We start from the raw sequence: 25,225 nt of genomic DNA, 5'->3' as shown, positions 1-25,225 counted from the left end.
ACGCCCTGGGAAATAGCGACAGTGAATATGTAAAGAAGGAATGGTTTGTATTATTGTTATTTAAGCGAATTTGTTAATGAAACGAGGTGGAATAGTTAAAGTAACGTTAATGAATTAATTTAACAATATGAAAATAATGTATTTTTGATATAATGGGTGAAAATAAGACTTTATCATATTAGTGTAGACAAAGCTTTATTGGGTTATTCATAAATACATAAAGGCGACAATGCTTTGAAAACAAGCGTACAAGTAGAGGTAAGCAATCAATATATATGTAACGTACCATTGCAACCCGTTTACAGCAAATGTATGTTAACAATAACACTGTAATTACTAGGGCGCTATTCCAAAAACAGACCCCTTGGGAAACGAGAAATCAGGTAAACTTTGACATTGGATGTTACATAGCATAAACACAAGGCACGAATGAAATTATTCCTTAATGAAATGGGAAATATTATAATCTGTGAAGGGGATCATTAAAAACATCGTAGTATAACGATAAAGAAATGATTATGGTGTTATCACAGCTGTAGCCCGGGCTCGATCTTCGGAAAAAAATATTTTACCATTCATACGACTTACCTTCCATGCGGGTGATTCGGGGTGGGCGACCTCGTATTTGTCGACTCCTGGTATCTCTATGTAACGTAAATCTGTATGGGCTATGTGTGTTACGGAATCTTTGATGTGTTACCTCGTAATGTAGATGAGTTTCGATCCGAAATTCTGATGGAGTCTTTTTAAAATGTCACATTTACATTCTAACTTCCAGTTTTCTGTGGGTCCAGTATTTTCCTCTAGTGTCGTACATTTTTCAGTTGAATTTTAAAACGGTGGTATCGTCGTGCTTTCGTTTCATCTATGATTGTGGTAAATTTCTTTTCATATTTACCGAAAATAAAAATTTTAAAAATGTTTCACTTTTCCAGATTTTGTTGATGGTGTCGTAGGCAGTGGGTTGGGCCATCCAATACCTAGATTTCAAGGGGGAAAAGTAAATACGTAGTCCATTTTTATTTTAATCCCTTGGTTGAACATGTTTATCTACGATTAGGGTGACATCACAGCTTTAGGCCGGGCTCGATAGTCGGAAAAAAATATTTTACCATTCATACCACTTACCTTCCATGCGGGTGATTCGGGGTGGGCGACCTTGTATTTGTCGACTCGTGGTATCTATATGTAATGTAAATCTGTATGGGCTATGTGTGTTACGTAATCTTTGATGTGCTACCTCGTAAGGTGGATGACTTTCGATCCGAAATTCTGAACGAGAGTTTTGAAAATGAAAGGTTTAAATGTTTACCTCGATTTTTTTCGGTCAATTATTTTCCTTTGGTTTTTTAAATTTTTCAAATGCATTTTTAAGCGGAGGTTTCGTCGTGCTTTCGTTTCCTTTGGGATTGTGGTAAATTTCTTTTTATTTTTACCGAAAATAAAAATTTTTAAAATATTTCACTTTTTCAGATTTTGTTGATGGCGTCGAGGGCTGTGGGTTGGGCCATCCAAGACCTAGATTTCAAAGCTGAGAAGTACTTACGTTGATGTTTTTCTTTTTAATCCTTTGGTTAAACATGTTTTTCTATAATTAAGGTGTTATCAAACTTGTAGGCCGGGAACAGTCTTCGGAAAAATGTTTTCCCATTCATATCACTTACCTTCCGTGCGGGTGATTTGGGGTGGATGACGTAGTATTTGTCGACTCGTGGTATCCCTATGCAATGTAAATTGGTATGGGCTACAGTCGTTACGTAATCTTTTATGGTCTCGGGATGGCCTGTTACATCAATTTTGATTTTATATCTTGACAAAAGGATTATTCGAAATTTCCTTTTATATTATTTGTAAATGACCCAGTGAAAATTATATTTCGATTATTTCGTGTATCTTTTCTTTTCTTATTTTTCAAACAAAGAGTAGATAAAATTGCAAACATTTCTTACCATGTGTCATTATTAAATATAAGTGTGTGGTAAATTTCTTTTCTTATTCTCCGAAAAAAACGATAAAATTAATTTTAAGGTGGGCCAACCAGCAGTGGCGGATCTATGGGGGGCTACTGGGGCTATAGCAAACGTTAACCTCCTTGGGAATCCAATTTACGTTAGATAGCATGGTAATTATTTCCGACCCCCAATATACTGCTGGTATTTTTGACCCCACTTAGCCCCATTCCCTTTTCCCTATCCTGGATCCGCCACTGCCAATCAGTGGCTATTTATCAAAGCGGAAAAGTATTGAAATGATTCTGATGTACTATTACGTTATGGAATAACATACTTTTACTATTTAAAACATCCTGGAATAATATCAGCAATCGGCACAAAAAGAGTCGACGGGAAAAATATAATCCAGTACGTGCCATTTCTCATCCGCCGCGCCGGGACGATTTCGTGCAGGCGCCCTATTAATATTTATTGATTCGCAGTTACATTATACATAGTTAAAGTTTGGGATGGCGTTCTTCCGCAATATTTGATGTTTTATCTTGTAATATAGAAGAGTTACGCTTTGAAATTCGATTCCAATTTTTTTTAAATAACGCGTTAAAAACATTACTTCGATTTTTTTGTCAGTAAAATATTTTCCTTGAGTATCCTCCGTTGGTTATATCCAATTTCTAACATCGGTGACGTGTCGTTCTGCCATCTAGTTGTGTGGAAAGTTTCCTTAAAAATCTTCAGAAAATAAGGAAGATATAAAATTTTTACCTTTCCCTGTTTTGAATTGGTGGCGGAGACTGTGGGTTATGCCAGCCCAAGCCTATTTCTTAAAGATTAAAAGTGTTAAATGAGTGTTTCTGATTTTTACCGCGTCGTTCAACACGCTTTTATGTGATCCATGTGGTATCACAGCTGTAGTGACAGTTGTCGGAAAAACATAATTTTCCAATTCATGTCTTTTCGCTTCCATGCGGGTGATTCGGGGTGGGCGACCTAGTATTTGTCGACTCGTGGTATCCCTGTGCAATGTAAATTGGTATGGGCTACGGGTATTACGTAATCTTTGGTGTCTTACCTCGTAATGTATATAAGTTTTGATCTGAATTTCTCATGGAAAACTTAGAAAATGTCACATTAAAAATTAACTTCGATTTTTTTTGGCTTAGTTCTTTATTTTCCTGTAGTGCCGTAATTGTTTCGGTTAAATATTAAAACGGTGATATCGTCGTGTTTTTACTTCTTCTATAATAATAATAATAATAATAATAATTATGGTAAACTTCTTTTAATTTTCACCGAAAATTAATAATTTAATTTTTTTTAAAGATTTTTAGTTGGTGCCGCAGGCTGTGGTGTGGGCTACCCCGGGCCTAGATTTCAAAGGGGAAAGGTACTTACGTTGTCGATTTTCATTTTCATCCCTTATTTGAACATTTTTTTCTACGATTGGGGTGTTATCACAGCGGAAGGCCGGGCACAGTCTTCGGGAAAAAATATATTCCCATTCACATCACCTATTTTTCCATGCGCTTGATTTGGGGTGGGCGAGCAAGTATTTGTGGACTCGTGGTATCTCTATGTAATGAAAATCTGTATGGGCTATGGGTGTTACATAATATTTGATGTGTTACCTCATAATGTAGATGAGTTTCGATCCGAAATTATGAAGGAGAGTTTTGAAAATGAGAGATTTAAATGTTTAATTCGATTTTTTTGGGTCAATTATATTCATCTAGTTTTTTTAAATTTTCAAATGCATTTTTAAGCGGAGGTTTCGTCGTGCTTTCGTTTCCTTTGGTATTGTGGTAAATTTCTTTTCATTTTTACCGAAAATAAAAATTTTAAAAATGTTTAACTTTTCCAGATTTTGTTGATTGTGTCCAGGGCTGTGGGTTGGGCCATCCAGGCCTAGATTTCAAAGGGGAAAGTAATTACGCTGTCGTTTTTTATTTTAATCCCTTGGTTGACCATGTTTATCTACGATTAGGCTGACATCACAGCTGTAGGCCGGGCACGATCTACGAAAAAAAATATTTTGCCATTCATACAACTTACCTTCCATGCGGGTGATTCGGGGTGGGCGACCTCGTATTTGTCGATTCGTGGTATCTCTATGTAACGTAAATCTGTATGGGCTATGTGTGTTACGTAATCTTTGATGTGTAACCTCGTGATGTAGACGATTTTCGATCCGAAATTCTGATGGAGTCTTTTTAAAATGTCACATTAACATTTTTACTTCCAGTTTTTTTTGGGTCAAGTATTTTCCTCTAGAGTCGTAAATATTTCAGTTGAATTTTAAAACTGTGGTATCGTCGTGCTTTCGTTTCCTCTGGGATTGCGGTAAATTTCTTTTCATATTTACCGAAAAAAAAATTTTAAAAATGTTTACCTTTTCCAGATTTTTTTGATGGTGTCGTAGGCAGTGCGTTAGGCAATCCAATACCTAGATTTCAGAGGAGAAAAGTACTTACTGTGTCGTTTTTCATTTTCATTCCTTGGTTGAACATGTTTTTCTACGATTAGGGTGACATCACAGCTTTAGGCCGGGCTCGATAGTCGGGAAAAAATATTTTACCATTCATACCACTTACCTTCCATGCGGGATATTCGGGGTGGGCGATCTTGTATTTGTCGACTCGTGGTATCTCTACGTAACGTAAATCTTTATGGGCTATGTGTGTTACATAATCTTTGATGTGTTACCTCCTAATGTAGATGAGTTTCGATCCGAAATTCTGAAGGAGTCTTTTTAAAATGTCACATTTACATTTTTACTTCCAGTTTTTTGTGGGTCCAGTATTTTCCTCTAGTGACGTAAATTTTTCAGTTGAATTTTAAAACGGTGGTATCGTCGTTCTTTCGTTTCAGCTATGATTGTGGTAAATTTATTTTCATATTTACCGAAAAAAAAAATTTAACAAATGTTTACCTTTTCCGGATTTTGTTGATGGTGTCGTAGGTAGTGGGTTAGGAAATCCAATACCTAGATTTCAGAGGAGAAAAGTACTTACTGTGTCGTTTTTCATTTTCATTCCTTGGTTGAACATGTTTTTCTACGATTAGGCTGACATCACAGCTTTGGGCCGGGTTCCATCTTCGGAAAAAAAATATTTTACCATTCCTGCCACTTACCTTACACGCAGGTGATTCGGGGTGGGCGACCTTGTATTTGTCGACTCGTGGTATCTTTATGTAACGTAAATCTTTATGGGCTATGTGTGTTACCTAATCTTTGATGTGTTACCTCCTAATGTAGATGAGTTTCGATCCGAAATTCTGAAGGAGTCTTTTTAAAATATCACATTTACATTTTTACTTCCAGTTTTTTGTGGGTCCAGTATTTTCCTCTAGTGACGTAAATTTTTCAGTTGAATTTTAAAACGGTGATATCGTCGTGCTTTCGTTTCATCTATGATTGTGGTAAATTTCTTTTCATATTTACCGAAAATAAAAATTTTAAAAATGTTTAACTTTTACAGATTTTTTTGATGGTGTCGTAGGCAGTGAGTTAGGCAATCCAATACCTAGATTTCAGAGGAGAAAAGTACTTACTGTGTCGTTTTTCATTTTCATTCCTTGGTTGAACATGTTTTTCTACGATTAGGGTGACATCACAGCTTTAGGCCGGGCTCGATAGTCGGGAAAAAATATTTTACCATTCATACCACTTACCTTCCATGCGGGTGATTTGGGGGTGGGCGACCTTGTATTTGTCGACTCGTGGTATCTCTACGTAACGTAAATCTTTATGGGCTATGTGTGTTACATAATCTTTGATGTGTTACCTCCTAATGTAGATGAGTTTCGATCCGAAATTCTGAAGGAGTCTTTTTAAAATGTCACATTTACATTTTTACTTTCAGTTTTTTGGGGGCCAGTATTTTCCTCTAGTGACGTAAATTTTTCAGTTGAATTTTAAAACGGTGGTATCGTCGTGCTTTCGTTTCATCTATGATTGTGGTAAATTTCTTTTCATATTTACCGAAAATAAAAATTTAAAAAATGTTTAACTTTTCCAGATTTTTTTTTGTGTCCGGATAGCGCCTTAGTTTTTGAACATGCGTAGTATAGCGCCTTAGTTTTTGAACATGCGTAGTTTATGCTGTATATATTGTCGGGGTTGGGAATGATATGTTACCATATGTTTGATTCTTTGTGATTCATTTACAATTCCCTGTTGTAGATATGTCGCATAGGTGAAATAATAAATGACCAGGTTACATATGCACTGCAATCTCTTATTGCGACTTGGCCACCTCTCAATAGCGCCTAAGTATTTCATGTTATGAGGTTTATTAACGGATATATTAAGGTCCCTTTTAATGTCTTTTTCAGTGATACTGAAGTTTATCGTTAATTCTAAGGTGGATTCAGTCGGTTTTTCGCTGTAATTTTTCGTAAAAGTCAGTGTCAAAAGTTGCCTGTACTAGCGCTCTCCACGGGTCACATCAGGATAGCGCCCTAGTATTTAACGTACCTTTTTTTTTACATATTTATCCTTTATGCTGGTTGAAATGTTAAGTTACATCAATTTTGTTTACTTCTCTATTCTTTTAAGGTATTTTTTTTGCTATATTTTGTTTTATGACTTATTAAATGACCGAGTGGAACATTGCCTGTTCTTATGTTTTAGAGTGTTTTTCCTGCCAATATGTGATAAGAAAGAATACTTTTCTTGCTGAAAATAATAAAATTAACCAATTTTAAGGTGTAATTATAAGTTTAATTAAAAAAGCCGTCTTTATACCAGAAATATAAAGCATTATGTGTTAGCATAATTTTGTCGCTATTTCCCGGGGCGTGGGTTGACCTTTCATGGGTCAAAATAATGCGCGTGCTGAAGAGATGTGCTAGTTGCACTTGATGTGAGAGAAGTGTTGAAATGTTGTGCTGCATAATTAATTATGAAGAAGCACTTTACCGATGAGTAAAAGTTCAGGCTGTTCATCTAGCGTTAGTTTACTGTCTTCTCTTCTTGTGTATCGTTTGTTTATTCGGTGCGGAGCCGGTGCTTGTTATACCTCACGAGCTACGATGTTGTTGGGTTAGATATTGACACTGGTATTTTATTGTTATCCCAATTTTTAATTAGCCAAAGAATAAGAAGATGGTTAGACACGCAATGCTAGTTAAAAAGGCCATCGATGGGTATCGATGCCGTCATTTCCTTCGATGGTTTCATCATCCTGAAAGTAGCGAACGTTTTAATAACTCGGTTAGGTGCTTGAATTTGAGTGGGGTATCTCGGAGAAATCATTCCATATCCTTTCCAAGTGCAGCTTTTCAGAGGTCCTTCCTTCCTACTTCATCATGTTACACTATGCCAGCTCGATATTGCAGTGGACAAAAACCTTCCTCTAATGATGAAGGTGAATCCTCAGACTCAACTGTTGAAGTTGAGGACCAAGCTCCTCACACACTGCCAGCAACAGTTATTGTTCCAGAGGTATGGCCGAATGTACCTCTTATTGCTGTCAATAGGAATCCCGTGTTCCCGAGGTTTATCAAAATGATTGAGGTAATATGTCAATTGAGGGCTTTTATCATTTCCTATCTGCATTTTTATCACAGTAAAATTTATAATTGACATTGATATTGTATTTCAAGTGTTGATGCTTTTCGTTCCCTAGATCAGTAATCCAGATTTGATAACCTTAATTAGAAGAAAAGTGAAACTGAACCAGCCCTATGCCGGTGTTTTTTTGAAGAAAGATGATGAGTGAGATAAATGAACGAATTCCTATATTTTCTTGTGAACTATTGCTCGTGACAGTACTTTTGAGGGTATTTTTAATGCCTTGTAAACTTTTTTCTCCAGGAATGACAGTGATATTGTGAAAAACCTGTCCGATGTGTATTCAGTGGGTACATTTGTTCAGATTCATGAGATGCAAGATTTGGGCGATAAGCTCAGGATTGTTGCGATGGCCCATCGCAGAATTCGAATTCTTGGGCCGTTGACTGATGATGGGGAAGGACCAGAGGGTGAGACAATGCCAATTCCCCTTAGTGTTTTGTTCTCCCTTCCTTAATAATAAACTTTTTTTTCCTCTCAGAAATGGAATTGAAATTTCCTTTATTAAAGACAACCATAACAACCTTTATAGAAGAAGGCGAGGATAAGAGCAGAAGGAAGAGGAGGAGAAGGAAAGCTGATACTCCAGTAGAGCAAGGGGAACCAGTGTTGCAGGGTGGAGAGCCATCACCGCCACCGTCAGTCCTCATGGTTGAGGTGGAGAACGTGACCCACGATAAGTTCAGACAGACAGAGGAAGTCAAGGTGTGTTTCTTGTGGTTGATATCTTGTTTTATAATTCCCTTAGCTTTATAGTATCCAGAAGAATTTAACCATGCCAACCATGGGTGTACCCAGAATGAAAACTGGGGGGGGGAGGGAGGGGCAAAACTAGCTGTGGTTGTTCAAGTTGTAACTTTTTTTTTGCACAGAGAAGGTCAATGAAACCAAAATTTTGGGGAAATTATGACAGCAATTTATTACTTTTTATAATTATTTGCTGGGAGAAATAATGATTTTTATTTTAGTTCCATGTCTTATACTAATAATTTAACCGTATATATTGCGACCTCTCGTCAAGGGGAGAATGGGAAGGATTGGGGTGGACAAGAAAAGGGGAAGGGATTTTTTTTCTTTGGGAGAGAAAGGAGACTGGGTGCGCGAGAAGGGAAAGGAACGTATGAGTGACCTCTTGGTGATCGGTGCGCTTGAAAGAACGAGAGCCTTCTACAAACACAAATTTAATGAAAACAGCAAATAATCGTAAGTACTTAATCATACATCAGATTGCCGCTTCCTTGCGGGCATATGCGAGAATCGACTGAATATAACATCAAAAGAAAACTGAGCATACACAAGTGAAACAACTACCTAATTCTCGCCCAATTGATTTCATCAGTTCATCTTGCACCATCTGATCACAAAGTTAATTGACAATATAATCATTTAATAAAAACGTAACCTGTCCTTACAAACTAATACACACATTCACTTTCGCACATTGGGGGAGGGGGGGGGGAAGGGGAGTAGGTGGAAACGGAACACAATAAAGATTGGAGGGGGGGGGAAACGGCTCTTCTGCACAGAATGGGGGGAACAATTTTGGGGTTTGTAGACGACACTGGTTCGGAATCTTCTTAGCTTGGGTGGGGAAAAATGTCTTAGTTCGTGGTTTGGGGCAGGGGCAGTAGTACTTATCCGGGTCACGTCAACGCTGAGGGCTGAGTTTCTGCTTTTTGCGGCTCCTGGTGATGGCTGCTGCCTTCCGCCGTGTCTCCTTGGTGGGGTAGCGTGGGATGGCTTTCCTTTGGCGACGGAAAATTACCTGTCAGTCTCCTTTCTGCTGTTGTGCTTCAATTTAGCCCGTCCACCCACACCACATCCCGATAAATATCCTCCGGCTACGTATTCACCAGCAACACTTCAAAAAAAACCAGACCGACTTCTTTCTTTAGCTTGAAAATCTTACGCCCAGCGTGACCCGACTCATTCTCCTCTCGGCGGCCAAAATCCTAGGGTTTTTATCCCCTAAAGTCGGGGGTGGTGTACCTGGAGTGGGGGCAGTGGGAGGGTTCGTAAATGGATGCTCTCTCGAGTCATATCATCATGGTGGGAAAGAGGGTGGGGGGAATGTCTTAGTTTGTTTCACAACGCGGGGACAAATTTACTGTCACTTCTTAGGGGGGGCAGTTGCCCCTCCTCTCCTGGCCCCCCGCTGGGTATGCCCATGATGCCAACTAAGATTACACTTAAGAAGTACCCTTTTTCTAAACATCTGTCATCCATATTACTGAGATTACCCAACTATATCAAAGATTATATAGCGGTGAAGACAATTATAGTTGTTTGTGTCGGCTTTTGCTTTGTAATTTAAAGAAGTTTTAATTGTATTTATTAATTAGGGTCTGAAATTGGAGTAAACTTATAGTTTTTAATTATGTTAATTTCAGCAATTTAAAACTTTTACTAATTTTTGCGAGATAGCTAATTGCAGAAATAAAATTTTACAATTTAGGGATACCAGTTGGAATTGTTACTTTGTAGGGATTAATCTGCTCTACTACTAATTAGGATTCTTGGGTATCCATGGAAGTCAAGTTAGGTTTTTTTTTAAAATAATGTCTTGCTAACTACTCTGTTTGTAATCTTTTCTAGGCTTTAACTCAAGAGGTCATCAAAACTATAAGAGACATCATCAGCCTTAATCCTCTGTACCGAGAATCTCTTCAGCAGATGCTTCATCAAGGGCAGAGAGTGGTTGACAATCCTGTCTATTTGTCCGATTTGGGGGCAGCCTTGACTGGAGCAGAGCCAGCTGAGCTTCAGGCTGTTCTAGAGGAAGTAGATGTAAGTATGAGTTTGCTTTTTTTCCAACCATGCAAGGGTAGATCCAGGATTTTTTCTTGGGGTTACAAGGGTCTGACAGGCAAACGCCCTTCTCATATTTGGGATGAAGCAACATACTGCATTACTGTATGAAATATAATTTTTGTTTTAGTATAAAATTTATTAATATGAAAATATTAATACATATGTTGAATGTATAATAACTACAGTTTTATTTTATGTTTCTTTTAGACAGCTTATATTTTTTAGCTCTAATGATTTTCTGTCTTGCATGTCATGCCAACTTGGTTTGCTACCCTCATTTTTTATTTTACTAGGGATATAACTCTTCATACCCGAATTTACGTGCGAAAGAAATGCTTTTTGAGTACCTTCTACATTTGACCCCATTACTGATTATACAAAACAAATCAAATGTAATGATAATGGGGCCATATTAAAAATGTTGTCTATTTTCTATGCATCTGAGGGGGGGGGGGGTTGTGCCCCCTCCTAAATCCATCTATGCAACCATGGTTGCATTAGGTAAATACTTGGTTCCATCACCATTCAAGTCACATGTAATTGATTTTTAGGCTCAGTAATATATGTATACACTATCCATCTTGTGTTCCTTTTTTCTGAAAATCTTCTTTCACCTCTTAGATTTAGCTTACAAGTGATTTTTTCATGGTTGTATTGTTGACTAGGAAACGGAAACCTTGGGAAACAGCTGACCAGACTTTCTTGAGACCTACGGAAAGGAAAAAATGTGTTTCTTATTATTACTTCTTCAGAAAATATTTCATTGCTTGAATATGTAACAAAATGGGTATATGTGATCCTTTGATTTTTTTAATGGTACATACCACTATTTTCAGTTGATAGGTGTGATCTTTAGCTATATAAGAAAAAAATAAGACTAACTTAAAAACTTAAACACTATTTCATTTTGTAATTTTTCTACAAAGAATCTGTGATGTAACATTCCCAGAAACAGAAAGTAAATGTACAAATTGAATCTTCTATTCTTCATTCACTGTTATTTAACGAAGGAGTGATAATGGACCTGTTATTGTATTACAAGAAAATTCCTTTTTTTACTTACAGTAATTTATGAAATAGGTAAGCTTACATAAAAAATTCATATGTTCCTTACAACCTAGACATTATTTACATTTTTGCTAGATTTATTGGGCATACTGGTCCCCAGTGGCGGATACAGAGAAAACTCAAGGGGGGGGGGGGGGGTTTATCGCAATAAAAAATATTCAAGTCACATGCAGAGCTTCAGAAATTTTTAACTAAAGTGCTTATACCCACATTCAAGACAATGCCATCTTATGATATAAAAAAGTTACAATTATGGTTCTGCTACGTTTGGCATTACGGGTGGCCCCGCAAAAGGGGGGGCGCGTGCCACCTGCGATCCCCATCTGTATCCGCCACTGCTGGTCCCCAAGTATATGCTGTAATGCACAATACTGCTGTAGCTCAATTAATATTTGCTAGAAAAATCCCAATTTGTTTGCTAATTTACCCTTTGTATAATATCAATTATAGATTTTTTAAATTTAAGCACAAGTTGCACCACTTTAAGTGCTAGGCAAATAGTTTTAACTACAGTAAAACCTCTTTACATCGTAATGGAGGGGACCAAAATTTGGGCAATTTGATGTATGGAGGTTCACTATAGAGAGGTTTTAGTGATATGCACCAATTTTTCATATCCTTTGGAAATGAAAGGCACTACTGTCTTTTGCACCATTATATTTATGCATTTAAATAAACATTCATGCATTAGTGAACATATATTTATTATTTAATGACAACACAAATTAAGTGAGCGCTATCGTGTGATTTTTACCATGATTCGAGAGAAAATGATGTGATCTCTCTTAATTCAACAGTCACTTTAAATGATTAGGATAGTTGGATATCTTTTTTTATTTACTGTTAGGTATACTCTCATACGGAACAAAATGGCCATAACTAATGGTTTACGTGAAAATTACAGAATATGAAAGGTGTAAAAGAAAAAAAAATAAGCGTGAAACATTTATCGCTGAAAATGTCATTCCATGTACGTAATCCCGGCTGCATTAATGGTCTCTGGTTGTCTTGGTACAATTTGCAGAGGAAGTTAGGCAGTCTCGGGGGTGTCTCCTTGGTATGATAAGTGGAGGTTTTACGATATAAAGAGGTTCACCATAAAGAGGTTTGCCAATAAATTTACATGTAAATCTGACGGGACCGTAGGGGTGGTATGAAGTATGGAGGTTTATGATGTAAAGGGGTTCACTACAGAGAGGTTTTACTGTAATTGGTCATTTCATCTTTTATGACTGCCATTTCTATTTTGTAGATTCCAAAGCGTCTGATGCTGTCACTCTCTCTTCTGAAGAAAGAGCTGGAGCTCAGCAAGTTGCAGCAAAAAATAGGAAAAGAAGTTGAAGAGAAAGTGAAGCAACAACACAGGAAATATATCTTACAAGAACAGTTGAAGATCATAAAGAGGGAGCTTGGCTTGGAAAAGGATGATAAGGATGCTATTGAGGACAAGTTTAAAGAAAAGCTGCAGGTATAGTTCAATTATCTGTGTAAAATTCATTTAAGCACCTCTTAGGCTAGCCCATTTCTCTTCCTGATATCCTTATTGCTGTGTGCATTTTCCTCTAATGTGCTACCCAGGTAGTAGAACTGCTCCACTTGCTCAATTTCTGCTCATCTAGCATAGTGTGAAGCCTCAGGTTCCTTGCTTTTGATGCTTTACTAATCAAATTTGGTCTTCTTATGATTAATATTCATGCCATCTACCTCACGCCTTGCAGCTGAGCTTAAAGCCACTGAGTGCGTCCAACGGGTTGTGGATGGTAGGTCGACTACTAGACATGGAGGTTAGCTGCGAGATAAGCTAAATTTCTCATCAAATAAGCAATCATGGACAACAAGTGACGGTCTTCTGAGGGGGTTTTGGTCTATCCTTGGATGAGGTAGACCATTTAAATGATACTGAAACCTGTGAAGTTGCCGTGACTTGGTGACTGGGGACCGCCAACAATTATGCCTCTCATCACACAGGGGAGAGGGCAGCAGCTCTTCTTCATATGGGCAAAGGTGGAGACCATTTTGGTTGGTGCAGCGACACACATTTTGCTATGGACGTAGTAACATTTACTTTAATGGCTGTACTGCAATGTACAGTACTTTAGTACTGCAATTAGTACAGTACTTTAGCACTGCCTACTACATTACAGTACTTTAGTACTGCAATGTTGAAGGCAAGGGGAAACCACCACATTGTCAACCGAAGGAGTCGCAGCTACTTCACTCACTCTCATACCTCATGCCATTTCTCAAGGATATAAACTTGTGCATTCTACTGTTTCGTTGTCTGTTAAACAATGTCTAATAATCTGCCAACCCTGCTAGGTTAAACAACTAAGTCCCAACCTAAACTCCTGCCTCTGTGTCATCTACAGTGGAACCTCGATTTATCGTTTTTCAGGGGGATGGATGAAAAAGACGATGAATATGGGAAAACGATCAATGCGGGAATGTTTGTCCGGGTTGCCTATGTCCCAGGAAACGCTGGATTTTTGCGAATTATGACATTCATTAATGGATTCAAAAATGATTTTAGCTGATTACAGGAATATTATTCCTTTATCGAAACACTTAGGTCATATTGTTGATTCGACTTATCTCTCTTTCAAATATCCTGAAGGAACACCCCGCCTTGCTATAAAAATGTTTCACTCCAATCGGAATTTTCACTCCTATTATGCATTTCTGTCCGATGTAAAAATTCTTATCCATCAAATGCCATTTCAAGTACACGTATTTACGTGAGAAATTGCGTGTTATGCCTCAAACAACTGATTTCGCCGTCGCAGTGATTGGTTATGAGATGGATCAAGAAGGCCAAAAATAGTTTATTATTGGAAATGTTCACTTTCTTGCAATAAAATTTTTAATATGATTGAGGCAATGTGGCGTTAATCGTCAGCGGCACGCCCACCTGATCCTCGGCTTCATCCCATTTCTTGTTTTCACCAGGGATCTCGCTTTACCCCCACCCCTGCCGTCACGTACTAGCGGACATACCGAGGCGTGCTGTAATATTCACGCATTTCTAGCCCGGATTCATTTCTTCGTCTTCAATTATTTTCAGTCTATCTTTTAAAGTTCTCACTCGTGTCTTCGGAAGGGCCATGGTCCGAAGACGAATAAGGATAAAACTAATAAAAATGAAACCGGACTCTATTGAACCCACACGGAAAACACTCGCCGGTTTTAAGTCAACCCACCCTGGAAAGTACAGAACCAGTCGTACGAGGTGAAGTTCGACACTAATGCTATCGCGTACGGCGTAAGCAGAGCTTGCTGCAGAGGGTGAAGCATGACCATAAGACTGCGCAAATTTTTTATCCTATAGAGAAGGCAACTTACCCACTCATTTCTAACAATAAGTAGCGTAGCTCTAGATGAGCAGATGAATTCAGATTGCTAGTAGGGAGAAACAAAATATCCTGAGAAGACATCGCTTCGTTAGCACCTCAGACAAGTGAGACTTGTAGCATAACTCGTAAATAATAATAATAATAATAATAATATTTATTTGCCCAAGGATACAATATGTCATGATAAAATCATTAAACAAGTATATAGGGCACGTCAAAATTAACAAATTAACATAAGAAAATGCTACATTTCAGATTGAAGATATTCTTTTATACTATAAAAACACTTCTCTATTAAGTAAGCAAAGACCCTCTTTTTAAAAACATCAATATTTTCTATACTTTTAATGTTTACAGGTAGGTTATTATACAATTTTGTACACATGTGCTCAGGCCCTCTAGATACCAGAGCTAGGTTCGATTGTTTGACATGAACGTCATAACATCTCCTTGTTTCATAGGAATGTATCTTATTATTCATAGTAAAACAACCTTTATACCTTTTTACATATATGACACTCTGATATATATATACGCAAGGTACAGTGAGTAATTTAAGGCTTTTAAAAAAAGGGCGACAATGAGCTCGATACTTTAGTTTGCACATACTTCTCACAAATTTCTTTTGTATAACAAACACATCATGAAGTTGGGGCGAAGATCCCCATATTATAATTCCATATGAAATTCTTGAGTAAAATAGTCCATAGTAAAGGGTTTTCAGAACATACTGGCTTACACTATGCTTTAATACTGATATAAGATAAAACACTGTACACCCATGTCTCGTATAGCGCAAGGGATGCGTTCCTCGGGGTCTTTGCGCTATACGAATTTGCGTTATACGAGAGCGTTTTATCATAGGGAAGATAGGGATGCGTTCCTGGTAGCATAGGTCTTGGGTATTGAATTTCCTCTAAAACATCTATATTCCCATAAAAAGCCTTAGAAAACATTATTTATATAAATGTTTATAGTTTAAAACATCTTTAAAGATAGTACGCACGCATTTGAAGACTTTTCTTCACGTTAAAAAAAATTCTTACGTGCTTTTGAAATTCCCTCATGTCGTGCGGGTGGGCTAACATCTGCTACCTCAGGGGATCGTAATGCGTTGCCGGCAGTTGACGATTTTTCAAACTACATAGTCTAAAAACAACTATTGTGTCACCCAGGCCCTTTTGTCGCTCATCGAAATGACAGGAAAATGCTACTTTGAGTGTCATTTCATAGCTAGCGGAGTTTAAATGCCTTAGTCTTTAAATGCCTTGAAACCTGATCCAGGTTTTCCTTCCCTGAAAATGAATGAACGAGATTGCATTCTTTTCCAAAATATTATCGTCTCGTCAACACTAAAAACTGGTTGAGGAGGAAAGGAGCCACTTTCAATCACAGCTTGGAGTTCATCAGAAAATGTTGCGGTGACTGCGCTATCAACACTTGCATATTCACCTGATATCGCCGCACTGAAAATACCTGCTTGCCGTTTAAATTCTGGAACCAACCGGAGCTTTCACTAAATGTCTCGGAGTGATTACCACTCTCGTCTTTTTGTACTGATTCTCTATGAACTTTCCGTTTGTGTAGACAGCTTGGTTGAAGTTGGTGCGGCTGAGGTCACTGATGTTTTAACTTCGTCTTTATTCAGAATAAGGCATCGTGCGTTTAAACTTCCGCGCAATATCGCTTTGACGCTCTCCATTTTCAAAGCTATTGACCTCTTTCAATTCCTCTTCTAGGTTTATAGTTTTTCTTGATTTCTCTACACGTATTCCTATTTTTTGCCATATTCTCTTGGTTTTTACTCTGTATGCCTCTATCTAAATCACCTTCCACTGCTGAACTGTATTCCTGAGACGCAGAAGGCCTACGACTGCGGGGAGGGAACGAAGCCATTGTGTTTGAGTCTCTATAGCGGACCCTTTTATGTGTTGATGCTATTCATGCGCAACTCGGCCACCGCTCCATTTCTCCCGCGTTAATACCGATGACCTTGAAGGCTTTAGCGTAGACGGCGTGGACCCTCTACCTGGAAGTCAATCGCCCGATAACCGATGACGGCAAAAATACGTCTCAAACCATATTGCTGAAAAAAATCTCATTTCCACTAGCCCCACGCTTAATTAACGATCTAAATTATTTATTATCATTCTGTTAAGGAGACGAGATAAATTACTTCGGTAGGCCGGCTATCTGGACCCAATGACGAGTAATACTTTTGGCCATTGCACAGCAATGGATTTCGATTAATATATAAACAAAAAAGAAGCTTTGAGGCAAGCAATAATATTAATATGCGTAAAATGATAGAAATTTCGTGTGTACTTCGCGCAAGTTCACGTTTTATCACGAGAGCGTTTAAGATTTTTGATTAGGCTACACTGCGTTGCAATGTTTCCCCGAGGAACGAATTTGCGCTATATCGAAATTGCGCTAATCGAAATTGCGCTATACGAGACATGGGTGTATTCAGTTTTTTACATAGGTGCTCTATATGTGCATCCCACTTCATATTTCTATCCACATAAATTCCTAGAAACTTTACACATTCCATATCATTAAGATAATTATTTTTACATTGCAGTAGATCATTGTCCTTTGGGCTGTGCCCAGCAGAAAACAATATCACTTGGGTTTTATCATCATTAAGCCTTAGTTCATTGACATCACACCAAGTTTGCATGCATTTTATTATATATTGACTGGAATCAATTAACGCGGTCAGATTTTTTCTTTTTGATAAGATGGTTACATCATCTGCATATAATACACACTTATTATCTTGGGTTACAATTTTATTAGGTAGGTCATTGATGAATATTAGAAAGAGAAGAGGACCCAATACTGACCCCTGTGGTACACCCTTTTTGACTTCTAATGTGGAGGAGAAATAGACCGTCCCATCTTTCCTGTATGCTACTTTCTGTTTTCTTCCATGAAGATATGTCTTAAGCCAATTTAGAGGAATGCCCCTAATACCTATTGATTCACATTTTTTTAGCAATTTGTCATGATCCACAGCATCAAAGGCTCGGCTCATGTCAAAAAATATCCCCATTACCTTATTTTTACTATTTATTTCCTGTGTAATATTATCAATTGCATTAAATAGAGCCAATTCTGTCGATTTTCCCTGCTGAAAGCCATATTGATGGAGTGATATTATGTTTTGCTTATCAAGATAGTCAATGAGCCTTTTACAGAATACATACTCAAATAATTTACCAAATTGTGGCACTATAGATACTGGCCTGTAGTTTTGCAGATTATTTCTATTGTCTTTGTTCTTATACACTGGGACCACCTTAGATACCTTCAAGGAATCAGGATATACACCTTCTGACAAGGACTGGTTGACTAACGAGAGTAAGGGTCTTCGTATGAGGGACTCACAGTCTTTAATTACTTTTCCCGTTATTCCCTCAATGTCAGCAGACTTTTTCTTTCCTATCTTGGCTATATAGAGAGACAACTCTCTTTCTGAGCAAGGCTTAAGATACAATGAACTACTTATTTTATGGTTTTCGAGAGTAGCTCCACTTTGGGTGGTAATCACCCTCTTAGGAAGTTGCAAGAATGAGTGGTTTAGGGCATTGGAGATTTCAATGGGATTTGTAGTAATTTCCCCTTGTTCATTTGTAACTTGATCTGGCAGAACTGTTGGGTTGGCATTGACATTACTTTTTATGATGTCCCAGGCTACTTTAGAATAATTAGAGGCATTCCTAAACCTTTGGTCATTATACTCCCTTTTTGCTTTTCTTATAAATATCTTATATTCTTTCTTAAGTTGAGAGTACTTCTGTCGCAACCCATCATCATTTGAGTACCGTATTTGCAAAAATGTTTGTTTTAGAACTCTGGATAAGTTTTGAACTTCTTTTGTAACCCATTTTTTTGTGCTGACACTCCTGTGTTCCACGGACTGCAGCGGAAAAGCTAAGTTGAAGTAATACTTAAATCTACAAAGATATTCATCAAAGTTAACATTCAGAGGTCTTCCACCATATATGTCTTTCCAATCTTCTTGATTCAACAATACACAAAAATAATTCATATTATGCTCATTAAAGAACCTACATTGATTTAGGGTTTTTGATTGAGGATGCTCCTCATGTATATGAAAGATGGATACAATAGCTGAATGATCAGATATTGCTGGGTCAAATACTGAAGTATTAACATTAGATTCATTGTAATCAGTGAAAACGTTATCCAGTAGTGTCCCTGTGCCATTAGTAATCCTTGTTGGAGTATTTACCAGTGGTTTCATTTGATAGGACTGTAAAATTCGCAAAAATCTTCTTTTATCTTGTCCGTCCTTTAAAAGGTTACAGTTGAAGTCTCCTGCCAATATAATATTTGGTCTTGACAATTGACTTGTCAAGGTGTACAACAGATTATCTAAAATTTCTAGGAAACTATTAAAGCTACTAACAGGGGATCTATATACAGATAATACAATAAAATCATTACTTGCTACAGTGTACCTCACTGCTGCACATTCAAAAATAAGTTCAGCATTTAGATTATGCACCAAATGCGACATATTAGAAAAAACTAATGTACTTTTTACAAAAATAACAACACCTCCATTACGATGATCTTTCCGACAATAAAAGTCACCAATCACATAGCCTGGTATTGATATAATTATATCACTCATCCAATGTTCACATAAACATATAAATTCTGGTTTCTCTGCCTCTGCTAGTGCTTCAAGCTCTGCTATTTTGTTACTCAGGCACTGAATGTTTAAAACCAGTAATTTAAACCCTGAGTGTGTCTTTTGCTGATTTGAGTCACAGAAAGCTAGTCAGGAAGACTTACCCTTAGGTTCGACTCTCGTGTCAGTCGACTGTTGTCTTGGTCTTGTAAATTTGTTGATGATCACGCCAGAAGGCCAGTGAAGCGGATTAATCACCTGTTTAAAATCACTGTATTCCACGCCGAGTTTGAATGCACCATGTACACTTTTACCTTCTATTTTTTCACAAGAAACACACGTGACGTCAAACTTATTTTTTTACATATTTTACCACTTCATCTTCAGTGGAATCGCTGGCCAAGCGGCCCACATATACGTACGTTATCATTTTCGCAGCTCGGAGACCTGCACCGTTGTTTTCAGTCGCACCTTTTCCGATACCAAAGAAGTTTCGTTTCTTTCTTCTGTGTTGCACTCGGGTATAGCCGTCGTCATCTGATTCTCTTCGTGATTGTTCATGGTTTAGGCGCACTATTCCGCAGCTGGTTTGATCAACATGGGTCGTTTTTTCCTTTTTTGCCGAAGGTTTTGAGTCAGAAACAGTGTTTGCTCCAAACTCATCCTCTTTTCCATCTCTTTGACGATGTTTCACCGGCTTAGCTACGTCATGTGAGGCCTCTGTTACGTGATTTGTCACTTCAGCAAAACTAAACTTTTTCACACGATTTTCATTCCCCGCGTGAAACTTAGGGTTATCCTTTAGATTGTTAATCTCTTCTTTTAATAATTCGATGTCGCACGCCATCTTGCTAAGTCGGTTTCCTTCAATAACGCGACATGAAAGACATTTCCAGAATAATCCGGGAACTTCCTCCAAAGCTCTCAAAGCAATTTCTTTAAGGCCCGTACACTTATAATGATAAAATTGCTTGCAATTTTCACAAGGAAGGGCTTTTTCACAATCCTTTAAATGGTTTTTACAAGCGTGACATTCAATGTTTACTTGACCGGCCGCCATGTTGTTACGAAAAAAAGTTGTAAAAAAATAAAATTGTAATCAGACGCCCTATTTTCGAAAAAAAATCCGCATCAACTGCCGTGAAGCTCACTATCAGCTGCGAGGATATCGATATTCGCCAGAAACCACCATCTTATTATTCCAACTATTTCATTGCTTAAAATGGTTAAATAACGTTAGAAATACGTCGTGTTTGGTATCAATCTTTTTTGAATTACGTGCACATCACTAATATCTCAATCTAATAAAAGTATAATACCAATTGCCAAAATTTATTTTTACACACCTCTTGGGCTAATCGGTGATTCATGCAGCAGTTGACCTCCAGAGCTTTGAAGCGAGTCAGCTAAAAAAAGTCAGCGGTCGAGAAAGGGGGTTGTGTGAAAAAGGTTTCTTTTGTTCTGGAGTAACTTAATATTTTCTTTCCAAGCTAAGGTCTTCGTAATACGATCCCTGCTCGAGCTGGGACCTTTTTTTATTTCGGAGAAGAGGAAAGCTTCAGACGGGGAGAGGCGAGTGCTGAATGGAGGGGGATACCGGGATCTTGGGAAATGCGATAATGGAACTATCCCACGGCACTCAGCTTCTCCCTATCGTATTTCAATCTCCTGGGGAAGATTCAAACTTTGTGTCTGTCGTTATTAGCCATAAACAACATGTTGTAAACACTTCATCTTATTTTTGTCAAACAATGGATGCGGGAAAATTATACGACGGGACCGCAATCTTCAAACGATCAATGCGGGAAAACGATACTTCGGGGAACGATAGATGCGGGAAAAAATTACATTCTCTTTATGGAACTTAATTTGGTACCAGGAGCGGCGAACGATGAATGCGGGAACGATAAATCGGGGTTCCACGGTAATTCTTCCTGTAGAATCTCCTTCATATATACTTATGCTAATGAGGCAATGGTGGACAGCCTCACACCTCAGCCAGTGCTTATCTTGTCTGATTTTCAGATACCCTTAGTCATGCAGTCAGAGCTTTGCGCAGTTGCATATTAGAAATAATAGTAGCGTGTATTTTTATGATTCTATGTTATGAATGTGGCAAAATGGAGGAAGGAGCTTAATTATTATATTTGTTCTTCCTTTGTCTTTATATTTGTCCTTTCCTTTGTTAGGTAGGGAAGTGGGATGTGCCTCCATATTGCTAATTTGATGGTACTGGAAATATGTTTTGTGATTTCATTTTTAGAGAGAGTGTAAAATGGAGTTGATATCAACATTGTGATGTCACAGTATGTCTCAGAGGTTGCTCGACAGTCTCAATCAAAGGGCAGAAAAATAAAAATACAGTATAATCTATTTATAGATGATACAAAGTAAAAAATCATGTTAGTTACACCATTTATAACTAAAGAATGACTGTACCGATTTGAGTGATATGTATTTGGTTTTTTGGATTCGCCTCAGCCCCAGATAACAGAATAAGCATTAAAAAATAGTAAAAGTTCATGGAAAAAAATAACTTTGATATTAGGGTATGTTTTTTCGAAGTTGGTACCACTGCAAAAGCTGTCAGGTCGCTCAAAACTAGAAGATTTGTTTTGTTTTTACCAATTTAATAACTGAGATTCGTAACGATATTAGAAACGTTTTAATAGTTAAAATATGTTAAAAATATTTAAATAATATTAAAATAATTTAATTTGAGGTAAGCCAAGCTTGAGTTGAGTCGTCAACTAAAAGTTCACTACTGTGTGCGTGAACAAATCTCTAAGAAATTTTTAGTGGTTAGAACTAGTGGTTATTGATCGTGTTCCTGTTGATGTATGGAGCAGATAGATTTCATTTCCTTGATAGTTTTGCAGCAATTTCATTTCATTGAAAGATAAACTTATCAACAAAGTGTTCCCGGACATGAATTTCAGCCATAAAAATCACAAATTATTGAGAAAGTGAGCAATTTTGGTGGCTAAGATAATGAAGATCTCTATGACTTAAACTTCTTAATTCTCCATCACATTGTGGGTTCTTTGCACTCACACAAATCTATTTAATGAGTAACAAACGAAGACAAAGTCACCAACTATGCATCTGAATTTTTAAACTTATAGGGTGTCTCTGGATTACCGCCACACACCTTACAGCTGAAGTTTGGCTCAGTGATTTTGATGCTTCAAAGCCTAAATCAACCAAAAATATGCATTGGAGCACGTTTGGTGATAAAATAACTGATAATCAATGTGATTCCAGCCACTATACTAAAAGGAAAATTCTAAGATGAAGAAGTTCTCATTCTGAGGATTCCCATGATCCCAACCGATATTTCCTTCAGTTAAAATGAATTTAATTTCAAATTCGTGTTGCATTTGCAATGATGATTAGTAGATCACAAGATAAATGTTTGTGGTCTAAATCTAGAAAACACATGTTTTTCTCATGGTCAAATATGTGGGGCATGCTCACGTGTTGGTAAATTATCCGCTTTATTTGTTCTTACACCTGTTAGCCAAACAAAAACTGTTTTACGTCAGAAGGTACTTGACTCTAGAGAATGAAGCCAAATATGTTGGGTAGACTGGGGCACTTTTATACAGTGCACTTTTTCGAACCGAGTTCTAACTAGGGCACCACAAGTCATGGAGCTGCTCTCTAGGGGCTATTTGAAAGAGATTTTGAGCATTAGTCAATTGGTCATTGATCTTGAGTCATGTAAACTTGGATCTAAAAACATTTTTTTTAAAGGTTTAAATCAAAAATAGGCCAACAACTGAATGCATAGGGTTTTGAACTCTATTAACTACTTAATAAGACCAGAATGCCTAAAATTTCCCAAATTAAAACAAAAATTAGAGAATTCATTGGAAAAAATCCGCGTAAACATGTCCTGGTCCTTAATAGATTGAATAAGAAAATGTTTTTCTAACAATTTACATATTGTAATATGTTTTTATTTTTGTAGTTTTTAAATGTTTTTCTTATTTTATGATTAGAAGTCAAAAATTATTAAAATCTGTAGAGCTGCTCTTGATTTGTGAATGGTTTCACATAACTGTTCATCAATGAAAAGGCAGTACGAAGTTTGCCAGGTCAGCTAGTTAAGAAACCAAATACATATCAGTTTTAAAACTGTGTAATTTTATGATTTCCTTTCAATTTCACAAATAGTAGGCCATCATTTACTGTAGGATCGTAGCGTATGTTGCTAAAGGGGGCTCAATAATTTCATTTTTCTATTTCAATAGGAATTCATAATTATGATGATAATTTCCTGATTATGGGGAATACACACTGCTTAGTGTTTTCTTTCTCATGTTAATGATATGCTGTTAAAGGAGAATTTTCTTATCATTCCCAGTATGTAAATCAGAAGTATTCAAGTTAGCCTAAGGATTATTTGTTGTTTATTGTTTATCCACTAGATGTTGTGCGTTCTTGTGTCGTAAGCATTCTTTCATTGTAACATCATAATTAATTTTTTCTTCTTAAATGTGTCTGCTTTAAAAACGTACCCTAATTTTATTGTGATTCGTCTTTCCAATTAATTGTTCAGTAATTTAAAAATCTTTATTTTCCAGAATAAAGTCGTCCCAAAGGCTGTGATGGAAGTAATAGATGAAGAACTAAACAAGTTGTCTCTTCTTGAGAGCCATTCATCTGAATTCAAGTAAGTGGACTGATATATAGTGCTATGCAATGCAGCTGTGAAAATTCACTGAACGCTGTCACTTATGTGGGACTCGTGTTAGTTGCTTGATCTGGGTGTGTCTCATGTGTTGTGGCTCTTGCGTCCAATGCTGGTGGCTCTTTCAGCTGTAGGGAGTGAATTTCCTTTTCACTTATTTTCAGAGATCAGGTCAGATTTCTTACAATTTTAAATATTCGGGAATTAAAATTGAGTTTTAAGCATAATATTGTGTACAGTTATGCAAAAACTTTTATTGCAATTGTTCCTACTCGGAGGTGAGATTTCCTTCAATTGGCAACGCTCAAATCGGCAACTCTCTAAAAATGGAATAATCGGAAAACAGGGATAATCCAAACTTTACTTCAATTTCGTGTTATTTTCGTAATTTATGTAAATCAAACACACTGCTATTACTTATGTATGCACATTGTCTATTATTTTAGATTGCTTTCCGGAATCGTTGAGAGGTTTCTCTGCCCGACCACGATCTTTTATGCAGTGAGAACGTGATTATACTCATAATCTGACTGCTACATGTAATACCTGGTTTCCGAAAACCATGCACCCATGGCTGCGAGTTCACAGATTCAGAAAAGTGGTTTGCACAAATGCTTCGACTCCACTGCACGACGTCAGAAAGTACACTGACAGGCACCATGCCGAGTAGTCATATCCCGCACTAGTTGCCTGGGATGCATCTGCTGCAGGACGCGAATCCGTTATCACTGATCCTGTACCGCCATGCTAGGAAAAGAGGAGCGCGGAACTCTCATGAAGGCTACGGGCATGCAATTACACCATCGCGCAGTAGCGGTTTTACGAAACCAGGACTTAAGGCAAATTGTTTACGCAGGGGAGTGCCTGGCTATGACTTATGCTATCTCTACTTCCACTTTCCCCCGCTGCCTTCACTTCTACTATTCCCTTCCTCTCCATTTTAGCCTTAACGAGTCACTGCGTAAACATGCCTGAGTGCGACAAAATCTCCTGTTCCCTTGAGCTGTATTCAACCGCATGCGAGGCCACCACAATAATTGTGCATTTGCGATATGAAATATACAATTAAAGATCGTAGGTAACATTTCTCTGAATGATTAACCATTG

The 25,225-nt window shown here is 37.5% G+C and overlaps 1 protein-coding gene across 2 annotated transcripts in view; it reads left to right on the top strand.

The window, feature by feature from the left end:
- Positions 1 to 6,795: 6,795 nt before the first annotated feature.
- Positions 6,796 to 25,225, top strand: part of LOC124163093 (lon protease homolog, mitochondrial) — a 43,626-nt gene continuing 25,196 nt past the window's right edge. The window contains exons 1-7 of one of the 2 annotated variants that reach the window (XM_046539892.1): positions 6,796 to 7,470; positions 7,583 to 7,671; positions 7,771 to 7,937; positions 8,060 to 8,232; positions 10,123 to 10,314; positions 12,659 to 12,874; positions 24,012 to 24,100. In XM_046539892.1, coding sequence (XP_046395848.1) covers positions 7,060 to 7,470; positions 7,583 to 7,671; positions 7,771 to 7,937; positions 8,060 to 8,232; positions 10,123 to 10,314; positions 12,659 to 12,874; positions 24,012 to 24,100 — 1,337 coding nt within the window. In that variant the 5' untranslated portion in view covers positions 6,796 to 7,059. Of the gene's footprint in view, positions 7,471 to 7,582; positions 7,672 to 7,770; positions 7,938 to 8,008; positions 8,233 to 10,122; positions 10,315 to 12,658; positions 12,875 to 24,011; positions 24,101 to 25,225 lie in introns of both variants that reach the window. The other variant, XM_046539891.1, reaches the window with a different exon arrangement.

The sequence above is a fragment of the Ischnura elegans genome, chromosome 7, assembly GCF_921293095.1.
Source record: "Ischnura elegans chromosome 7, ioIscEleg1.1, whole genome shotgun sequence".
NCBI classification, from domain to species: Eukaryota; Metazoa; Arthropoda; class Insecta; order Odonata; family Coenagrionidae; genus Ischnura; species Ischnura elegans.
The sequence above is the reverse complement of the archived record's forward strand: the minus strand, read 5'-3'. Positions and strand labels throughout refer to the sequence as shown.